Source organism: Primulina tabacum, chromosome 9, assembly GCF_025594145.1.
Source record: "Primulina tabacum isolate GXHZ01 chromosome 9, ASM2559414v2, whole genome shotgun sequence".
NCBI lineage: Eukaryota > Viridiplantae > Streptophyta > Magnoliopsida > Lamiales > Gesneriaceae > Primulina > Primulina tabacum.
The window spans coordinates 38,448,428-38,458,924 of NC_134558.1; the positions used below are offsets into that span (position 1 = coordinate 38,448,428).

The following is a 10,497-nucleotide window of genomic DNA, read 5'->3' on the forward strand; positions in this document are numbered from 1 at the left end:
AATTATATATAAATAGTATTGCCATCTTTTAATTTTGCCGTGATTGGGACTTGGTCGGAATCAAATACCAAAGGCCATTACGCACACATATCGACGGTCAATAATCTCATGCCCCCCTCTTCTTTATTTATTCTCTTTCCATTCTTACATGCGAATCATTCGATATTCTTTTCCAAAAAATATGCCTTTTTATTATAGATTAACTAAAATTTAATTTTTTTTTTCAAATTTTAAAAAATATATCCTCCTCTCTAAAATTGAATTATTATTTTTAACATCTGAATTAACAAATTACATTACATTATCCATATAAATATATATTTATACTATATTATTAAAATGAGTTTTCATAAAGTCAAAACAATATCATGAATTATTTTTTAGAAAACCTAAAATACCGTAATTTCTTATAACAATATCCCAAAAACTCGATTCTTTATTCAATACAATCACCTTAACCACATTATCATTGATCTATCATATATGTGTCTTTGAGAAAAAAACCAGAAAAAATTTAAAAAAATAAATAAATTTTTTTCATATTTATTTTTAAAAGCCCAAGACATAAAAAATATCATAAACATTGTAATCAACTTGTAATAGGGTAAATTATTTATGGACATTATGACATAGTCGTTTAAAAGTTTTTAAAAATGAGTACATATCGTGTGAGATAGATCGATCAAATCTAGATCTAAAGTGGTTGGATTCGAAATCCGTCTAATAAAATGGAGATGTGAGACTCGTATATTCAAGAAATAGCAAGAATTTTAGGAACTAAATTAAACCATAGTAATCCAAATATGTAATTTAATAACTGAGTAGCCAAAAGGTTCCGTTCATATATGATAATTCTCCTTTAATTGTCGGTATATATCCCTCCAAACGGTAACACTTGGCTGTAAGATTAGTCGCGATTTGATTTTGACCAAAATATTTTAGGATTATTATATATTACACGAGATTGTGAAGTGGAAATAACATAAAATTTATAAATTCAAAGATGATATAATTTAATAGTTTATATACGGAGGCCAATGAAAATGAACGAAAAAGAAATTAAAGCTGAACTCTATATTTCATTATTTTGATCTATTAATTGCGATGTGACATGGTAATTAGCCGATGGATCGTACGTGCCCGGCCGTTTTGACTGTAAACGTGACATATATAATTACTATATTAGGTTTATTTAAATAATTTAAAATAATTTAAATTAAGTGATTTAATTTGTGCATTGTAATAAGAACACAGCAATATGTTTCTTGGTCGGCGAGTGTTAGGACCATGCATGAATTATGTGCTTTTATTAAGAAAATACCAAACTCAGGAGAACCAAAGAGCATCTCCCACGTGCCAAAGATGCGTCGGCTATGGTCAAAAGCCGGTGCATCGGTGTGGACACGTGCAAGCCCACAAGGTTAACCATTTTTCTGAAATATTGACGTTTCGCAAACAAAGACTACCTTGCTCAACTGCTAAAATACCCAAATTATACTCATTACGTCACAATATTTTTTTTTTCGCACAAAAACCCGAAAAAAAAAATATTGTGACGTAATGAGTATATAATAGATTAATATTTTTTTCATAGTATAATTTTTTTTTATCAATCAATCAATAATAGAACTGTCCATCTAGCTAGGTTGAATGGGTAATTAAATAACAAGGAGTGACTCAGAATACATTATTAAATTTTGTCAAACAAAACTTTATTAAATGGGACCCATAAAAAATAATAGCTACTGACCTCAATCTCCTCGTCAAAGTTTAAATATAAAGATTTCACAAGCTAAAGTTGCTCAAATTGTCAAATCCTCCTAACCTTCTCCTCTGCAACCCTATTTAATTCTTCTTTTCTTGAATCTCCATGTCTGAAAATTTCAGCGACTTTTACTATCACCACCCCTTTCAAGATCACATCGATCATGGACGCAACAACGTCGGCGCCGGAAACTCTTCTGCTTATATGCAGAACCCATCTGTTCAGAGACAGCAAATGATTGATCAGTCTAGTAGTTACCTGAGTTTCAACGGGTTTTTGCGTGGAAGCTTTGATCAGAACGTTCAGGGTTCATATGGGTCGTCTTCTGAGGTGTTTTACACCGTGAAGGAGGAGCAGAAACCGGTGGTGGACGGTGACCGCTGTGGTGAAAACCCTACCACGCCCAACTCCTCCATTTCCTCTTCTTCGACTGAGGCAGTAGCATGTGAGGAAGATGTGAGCAAAAACAAGAAATCAGATGGTAAAAAAGAGAACCCTGAAGATGGAGAAGACAGCAGCTCTAAAAAAGAGTACTTATATGTTTATTTATATTTATTTTTACTATTTTTCATGGAAATTAAAGTTAATCATTGTTACCAATTGATGAATGAAGGGGTTCCAAAGGTAAGAAGAAAGGAGAGAAGAAGCAAAGGGAGCCCAGATTTGCTTTCATGACGAAGAGCGAAGTTGATCATTTGGAAGATGGATACAGATGGAGAAAATATGGACAAAAGGCTGTCAAGAATAGCCCCTATCCAAGGTTCAATTAATTAAATGATAATTTCTTGGCAATTAATCGAGTTTCCTGGTATAATCACACTCTAAATGTTCATGATTCACTATCAATTTGCTTGTATTCAACCTTAAACCTAACAACTTTCATGCATAAATCATTATTTTCAATAGGGAACGAACTCAAAGATGTATATGCAAACATTTATACTTCAGTCGGTATATATTGTAATAACCAAATTTATACACTTCAAGGAAAAATGACCCTTTGATAAATGACTACATGCATCTTTGTAGTTTGAACACAACAACCCTAGGGTGAATTGTAATAAAGATTTCAGGCAATCGTAGTCAACAATTATACACATACTATTTTTAAAAACAACCTCTTTGTTGGCTTTCCTTGTTTGGAGAATATTCCGCACTACTTAACAACAAAAGCTGCGCAAATACCCCTTGCGCAGAAGCTACTACAGATGCACAACTCAGAAATGCCCGGTCAAGAAACGCATCGAAAGATCCTACCAAGACCCTTCAATCGTAATCACGACGTACGAAGGCCAACACAACCACCATCTTCCGACAAGTCTCCGGGGAAATGTGGCCGGCATATTCCATCCCTCCATGCTAACTCCGCCACTAATGAACACAGACGGCCTACCGACCAACTTTCCTGATCAAGAAATGTATGTTCATCAAATGCCTCACAATATCTACGGAGCCTACGGAGGCGGCGGCGCATATCATCAGCAAAATTTAATTGCACGTGACAATCAACAATACCAGATTCGTGATTATGGGACGCTGCAAGATATATTCTCAGTCTTCCCCAAGCAGGAGCCCTGATGAGACATTCTAGGTCTAACCCGTTCCGAGGTTTCTTTTATATCTTCTGTAGTTTTTTTTAAAAAAAGTATATTTTCCCGTGTGCCCTAATTATTTTCCCAAAATCTACGAATCACAATTTTGTACTTGATATATTATTATTAAGTACATTGTGATGTTATGTAATATATATATATATATGGAGAGTAGCGACCTCATCTGTCATTGTATTTTGCTGTATTAATATATTGGCCGTATGGTATGACAAATTATGTGCAAATTAAATAATATAGTTTACATTGTTGTTTATCAGAAACTCAACACACACACACATGCATTTAATTACCTATCTACGTTCAATATCTAAATTCATTCATGAGATTATTATACATGCAAATATAATCAGATTTTTATTTCTAAGTCTCATGTCAGATGTTACTTTCAAAATTTTGTAGCATATTTTTGTTTGATTAATTGATGTGCTGTATTGAGCCTCAGAACTTAAATTCTTACTCTTTAATTAAACTGAGTATAATGATGAATATGATCGAATTCACAGAAAATAGAGGCTAATTTCTTTCGAAGAAAAACAAATGAAGGGGGATTTTTTTTAGTTAAAAATAAATAAAATACTACAACTAATTTAGCATGCCAGAAGAAATAAATAATCAAGAAGAATAACTGTGAAATTCAAATTTAATATTATCAAACTCTAATTCAAGAGGTTTACACTGTTCAATTATATCACTGGTAATCGGCTAACATATTATTTATTTTTACAGTTACAAGCAATTAACCTTAGAATTATAGGGATAGCCGCTAAAATCATCGTGTTTTCCTAATTTAATTGACCAAACCTTGTATCCAGTGAAAACTTATCAGTAATCAATTGGACACAATAGCGTTCCATATTAGTTAAAGATAATATTTTCTTTTTGTGAAAACAGTTAATCCTAAAATCTAACAATCGAGATAGCTGCAATTGATAGATCCAGTTTCGTTGATTTATTTAGATTAATGTTATGATAGCACAATATCAATATATCGCTACTTATGTACCAATCATTCATGACAATTACAGATCATTGAATTCATGAATAGCAGTTGGAAAATAATATATCAAATTAAATTGTCAGATTTATCGACATGAAAATTTCATAAAATTAAATTTAAATAAACAAATAATTGAAACAAACAAGAATCTTAAATTAAACACAAAAACATCACAGTGATAAAATTAAATATCATAAATATTCATTTAATCAGAAATAAAACTTAGCCTAGTGTTCTTGAGAAGAGATAAAAAATTCTTGTGCCTTCTTCTTGTTCTTCACGTTGAAGTGGTGGAATTCTGTCAGCTTCAGTTTCACATACAATATAAGAACATTAACAAGGCGTGATCATTCCTTATTCTCATACTTCTTCTGTTTTTGTCTTTCTTTCACAACTTTATCATGACTACTTCAAATGTGATTTAAAAAAATAGCTTCTTTAGCTCAAATTTGCTTCAAGACAATAAAATTTATTCCCACAACAAAATAACAGCAAAATATATTAATGAAACATGTTATAAGTAAAAATAATGATAAATCTAATAACAATAATACAAAATATTATGAATCTATCATTCATATAATATATCTCACATGTGCACCATCAATAACAGTACTACTGGAAATCACATTTCGCAGATCCAGACAAATTAGGTGTGAGTTTGTCACGGCATATTGTATGGACATTATTATTTGACTACATAAATTCAAATATGACAAAAAAAAATAAAAATTATGTTGACGCCATCATTATCATGCACGTGGACGAAACACACAGAAGAAAAATATAGAAAGAATCCATGTTTACTAGTTTTATGTATATTTTTATATAAAAAAATATTGTTCTAATCAAATTCAAAATCACATGATATTGTGTCAGTTCCGCCATCATGCAAAGTAAGAAGTATGTAGCTATTTATAAGAGTTCTTTGTTGGAATAAGTTTTATGACAAAAATTGTTTAAATAATGTAATCTATGGTGTTAATATATAGGTTTTTATATAAATTACTTTCTCAAAATTATTAAAGCTTACTCTAGTATGTATATTAATTGGGTTTCAGTCTATGTTATCACATCTGATATGATTTTATGCAAGAACAGTATACCGAACTTTTAAATCTGGGAACAAAATAAATCGAGCTGGAAATTAAAGCTCTATATAATTTGTTGTTTATAGATTTTGAAATTTGTATAAAAGAGTTCAATACTTTTCTTAATCAATTAAACTACACCAAAAAATTTATTGTAGTCATTTTTTCTTGGTGCCAAAAGTAATTTATTAGCATTTGCAAGATTTTGAAGTTGTGTAATAATTTTGAGTAGCATTCTTCCATTAATGTAATATTTGACAACAACAAAAATGGAAATTAATGAAACAATATTTATATCTTAATGGCATTCCAATCAATAATTTAAGGACCAAAGTGAAATTTGATTAAAAGTGGAGGGGTCCCAGGAACTTTAATAATGTACAATTTAGCCCATATATATTGCCTTCAGCATAGAACTTGTAATTTTACATCCACTGACAAAACAGGTATTCGCTCTTTTGAATCAAAGAAAATGGCAAACAAATGACACTAATGATAAACTAGATACATCTTTCTACTAGGAAATATTAGATGAATTCTTTTGGCCTTTGGACTCCATAAATTTCCGTCACCTTTTCCCAACATCAAACAATAATCTCCCACGCATCATCGAGAGAGATGTTTCTTTCATTCATTTCAGGGAACTTGGTGCACGCCAAGGCCTTCGACTTCAGAACAGACGTTAATGGATAACATAAAATTTGCATGCACTGTAGTGGATTGCAGCTTGATCCAAGAGCCTGCCTCCTGTTTCTATCCTAGCAATCTTCTGAATCATGCCTCAGTTGACATGGATCTTTACTACAATAAACAGGGGAGACATTCTTGGAATTGTGATTTCGAGAAATCGGGAATCATTGTTGTTTTTACCGACCCTATTGAGTATCCAACGGCTACTAATACAAATGTACAAAAGCATAAACACATGCTCAATGACCTCGATTTTTCATGGATTTTGCAGGCTGTGGGAAATGTAAATTCGAGTTTTCCTAATAAGGGTGACTGCTGCAATGGAGCATTCTGAATATATATGCGTTCAATAACCTGAGACTGAAGATTTCCATTTCTGTTATTTTCTGTAGTTTGCATGTTAATTAAATTCTCGTTGAGCTGTTCAATGGAACAGGATCTATCATCACACCGATGGTTTTTCGAATGATTCTGCCAGCCATTGGAGCATAAAAAATTTCATTATTTCACATTATAATGAAGATCAACACCTTCGGTTAAAGAGTCAAGAAATTCGTTGAGAATGATTAATACTACGCCTCGCTTACAAGACACGGAATAATTCCAATACGAGTCGCAAATCCTGGTTAGTTGGGATCAAGAAAATAACTGATTATCAGCATCGGGAGTGGCAGTAAAGAAACTGGCTTACAAGAAAACAAATTATCGACTTGAAAACAAATGATCGCCCATTAAACCTGGGCAATTAAATATTTCTTGCAGCTGATTTAGTAGGTGAATCAGCTCCGATCACAAATTTTGAATTCCCGGTTTCCAGATTATGCACTTGTGCCTCAAGGGACTTGAGGTATCGAACAGCCTCATCAAGGACGGTGACGGTACTCATCTGTTTGGCACCAGGAACCATTCTTCTTAATACCTTCACCATCGTCCTCGTTCTCTCACCCTTTTTATAATTACAGCGAATCACAGAAGATGTCCCAAGAACTGACCTCTTTCTGGGAGGCGACTCATAATTAGAGCACGAACCTGGAGAGTTGCATTCATATGTTGCATCTTTTCGTGCAGTGCTCACCTCATCATCGTCATATTCTTGGTTTTCTACATCATCCATGCTCAAAAGTGCATCAATATCATCTGAATCTTCTTTCAGAAGATAGAAAAAATTCCTGTCGTAGTTTGCATCCTTCCTATCATCTTTGCCTTTCAAGATTGATGCACTATCATCAGCAAGACCAAAATCGAAGAATTTGGAACGTATTTCGGGATGAAAAATGATCTGGCTTCTGGTATTAGACTGATCGAAGACAACAAAATTCCTAGGGCAGGCATCAGTTGGTTGGATATCAACACCATGCAAAGGCCCGAGAGGTTCACTACTAGAGGGCACAGGCACTATTCTATTGTTAAACGCAGGGGCCATTTGAGTATTTTGCATAAAATAGCCCACTTGACCAGTCAGATTGTAAGGACCGATCTCAAGTGGCTACCAAGATTCAAGGAACTATGTACTTGTCCTGGAGGTCATAGGTTCGAATCTTGGGGAGGCACGGACACCACTGCCAGGGGTGGTGAGTCCTGTGAGTGGGGCCGGTTGAGTCATCGGTCCTTACACAGATGGAAGTATGGTTGATCGCTATGAATGAGTTTGGACTTAAACACTTTCAAGGTCAAAGTAACTGGAAGCTTCAAGGAGGTAAAAGCTCTTGGAGTACGTAGTTATGCACTTAGTAACTCACAAGCATGAAATTTCTCTTACACGGTCAGAACTCGAGGTGGTGAATCTTAATGGCCTAAAGCTCTTACCGAACCTAGATTACGTTACTGGCTTAAGCAATTGACGGAAATACTCAGCCTGTATGCAAAACACATCCAAGAGTACTTAAAAATTTGAAAATATTGCGGAAGATATGCTATAAATCATGCCTTTTGGGCGTGCATACCGACGAAATACGAAGCACTGACCTGACAAACTTGCATCAATTGGTAAAAAGCAATGCCCCCGACGCTCATTATAAGTTTTCCCAGTTCTTCCACTTTTATATTTTTCTTTCTGGCAACAACAATGTGCATTATAACTCTCCCGACCCAAATAAACTATAGAAATATAGAAACCAGTTAAGATCTGGAAAATCAAAAAAATTTAACTTGCAAAGATTACAAACTCAAGAAGGTTATGATGATAAACAGGAGTTAAAATTGCAATCCTCAATGTGTCGTTTGGCCGCTACAAGTAATACTACCCGCGTAGGATACACACAAAATTCTAAATGTAGAGTCATTTCACCCTTATTCTATGGTAAGTGTGAACATCTTCCTCTTATTTACTGAGCATCCATTGAGACAGTTTCAATACGTTAGAAAACATGAGAAAGAAGAATCAGACAGCAGGGTTTGAACTCTTGATCATACAGCACTTGAAAAACAAATATTGAGTGAATTGCATTCTTGTTGGCAGCACATAATCCACACGCATCACTTTCAACGGTTCTAAATTGTTAATGTGGTGACGTAATGTTGAGAGCAAATCACCGCATCACATTAAAAATTACAGAATAACATGAAAGACGGCTACCAATCGTAAGCACTTCCCATGATAATTCGGAGATTCCCAAGGCATGTTCCCTTCATTGTCAGAATCTATGAACTTGGAAAAAACACTTTTTGTGCCATCAAAATGATAAAAAGATTCGAAAGAAAGTTGGCATAAAAGAATCCGAATGAAAAACCAGCTAAGTATTAAAAGCATACTAAAACATACTTACGTTTGATTAAAAAAGGCATCAAGATTCGAATAAAAGCACTGAATTTCTAATATATGACTACACAAAGATTCATAATTGAAAATACCACGTAACAAAGTTCATTTCTTTACTAGTTACACAACCCGCATACATTAAATGGAGGTATAATTTGTAAACTGAATCACAAGACACCATATTTATTTCAAATAGCAAATTATTTCAAAATGACATCATATAACATATGGACATGATGAGCAGTTTCACACACGTTAACCCTTCATACAATGCTGTAGATTCCCGAATATAAAAGCAGAAAATCCCGATTCATACCCTCCTCAGCACTCAAACAAGAAAACACAGTAGGGGGCAAGAAACACAGGAAAAAGAGAAAGCAAAAACCCGAATAAAATAATGAGGAAGATGATGGAAATAGATTAAAGAAAGAGGAATTGTGAAGATACCAACCAAACAAGGTTTCTTGATTACAAGATCCAAGCCACCAACAAATTTGAATCTCTCTCATAAGGAGGTCAATATTTTTCAATATGGAGTAGCTATTAGCTCATGTTGAGATATCTTATAGGTCAAACAAGGTAAATGAGGACCGTGGGATTGTGGGAGCCGGAATGCTGGATGGGTTTGGTGGCCGTAGGATCGGAGAGTGCGCGTGACGAGAAAAGGTAAGCCTTCACGAGGTTTGACAAAATGTGTACCTATTATTGGAATTTGTTCGGAAAAACCTATCAAGTGTTTCGACATTTTATTCTGCTAAGGCCTAAGTTCATTGATTGATATATTCTGAATTCAAGCTATTTTTTTAGTAGGTAAGATTCAAATTAAAGATTTGATTCATGAAACGATGAGTTTTTGTGATTTCTTTATTTAAAAATAAGTGAAACTATTTACGTTAGTTCAAGATTTGAATTTATCCTATACGCGAACTAAAAGGTAGGACCGCAAATATGTTGGATACAATAAGTTCACGTGAATTCCTCGTATTCTTAAGATGTCCCAACAAAAATGAAATAGCTACCGAATATAGTTCACCCAATTTTACCTTAATTCACATCGTAGTTGAACATCCCTTTATTTGTGCTCAAGCCATTGAAGTGGTTACGGAAAAAATTGATTTCAAATATTTTGAGTATCTATTTTCGTTTTGTCAGCTTGGAATATGCTTTGATGAACTTAAAAATAACTCCAAGCTAGGGATGTAATCGAGTCGAGCCGAGCCGAACTCTTGAATGTTTGAGCTTGGTTCGTTTATAATCGAGCTGAGCTCGAGCTTTATTTAACGAATATATGCATAGCTCACGAGCTTATTCAAGCCTTTATCGAGTCTAAACAAGTTTAATAAATATGAATTATACATTTAAATTTTCATTAAATTAATTAAAAAGTAAGTTATATACTTAAAGAAAAATATATTACTCTTATTAAAATTTGTAAATTTATTATAATAAATAAATTTAATAGATTTTTCTATATATTTCATAAATAATATGCAAAATCAATAAATCAAATATCAAAACTATTATTTTTTCATCTAAAAGATTACTTATGAACTTACCAACGAACATGTTCACGAGCTAACGAG

General features: G+C 33.5%; 2 protein-coding genes across 2 annotated transcripts; one reads left to right on the plus strand and one right to left on the minus strand.

The window, feature by feature from the left end:
• The first annotated feature begins 1,815 nt into the window (after window positions 1–1,815).
• LOC142556718 (WRKY transcription factor 71-like) lies at window positions 1,816–3,591 on the plus strand. The gene is made up of 3 exons (XM_075668201.1): window positions 1,816–2,295; window positions 2,379–2,525; window positions 2,962–3,591. The coding sequence occupies exons 1-3, from the start codon at window positions 1,871–1,873 to the stop codon at window positions 3,341–3,343; spliced, it is 954 nt and encodes a 317-aa protein (XP_075524316.1). The 5' UTR covers window positions 1,816–1,870; the 3' UTR covers window positions 3,344–3,591.
• A 3,101-nt stretch (window positions 3,592–6,692) lies between these two features.
• Window positions 6,693–8,296, minus strand: LOC142555947 (transcription factor HEC1-like). Its single transcript, XM_075667120.1, has 2 exons — window positions 8,122–8,296; window positions 6,693–7,359 (listed from the first exon to the last, which is right to left on the minus strand). Exon 2 carries the CDS (start codon window positions 7,268–7,270, stop codon window positions 6,902–6,904), a length of 369 nt encoding a protein of 122 aa, XP_075523235.1. The 5' UTR covers window positions 7,271–7,359; window positions 8,122–8,296; the 3' UTR covers window positions 6,693–6,901.
• Window positions 8,297–10,497: the final 2,201 nt, after the last annotated feature.

Coding starts and splice junctions, on each gene's coding strand:
- LOC142556718 (XM_075668201.1), top strand. CDS start 1,871: ATGTCTGAAAATTTCAGCGACTTTTACTATCACCACCCCTTTCAAGAT. Junction 2,296..2,378: donor GACAGCAGCTCTAAAAAAGA/GTACTTATATGT, acceptor TGATGAATGAAG/GGGTTCCAAAGGTAAGAAGA. Junction 2,526..2,961: donor AAGAATAGCCCCTATCCAAG/GTTCAATTAATT, acceptor CCCCTTGCGCAG/AAGCTACTACAGATGCACAA.
- LOC142555947 (XM_075667120.1), bottom strand. CDS start 7,270: ATGGATGATGTAGAAAACCAAGAATATGACGATGATGAGGTGAGCACT.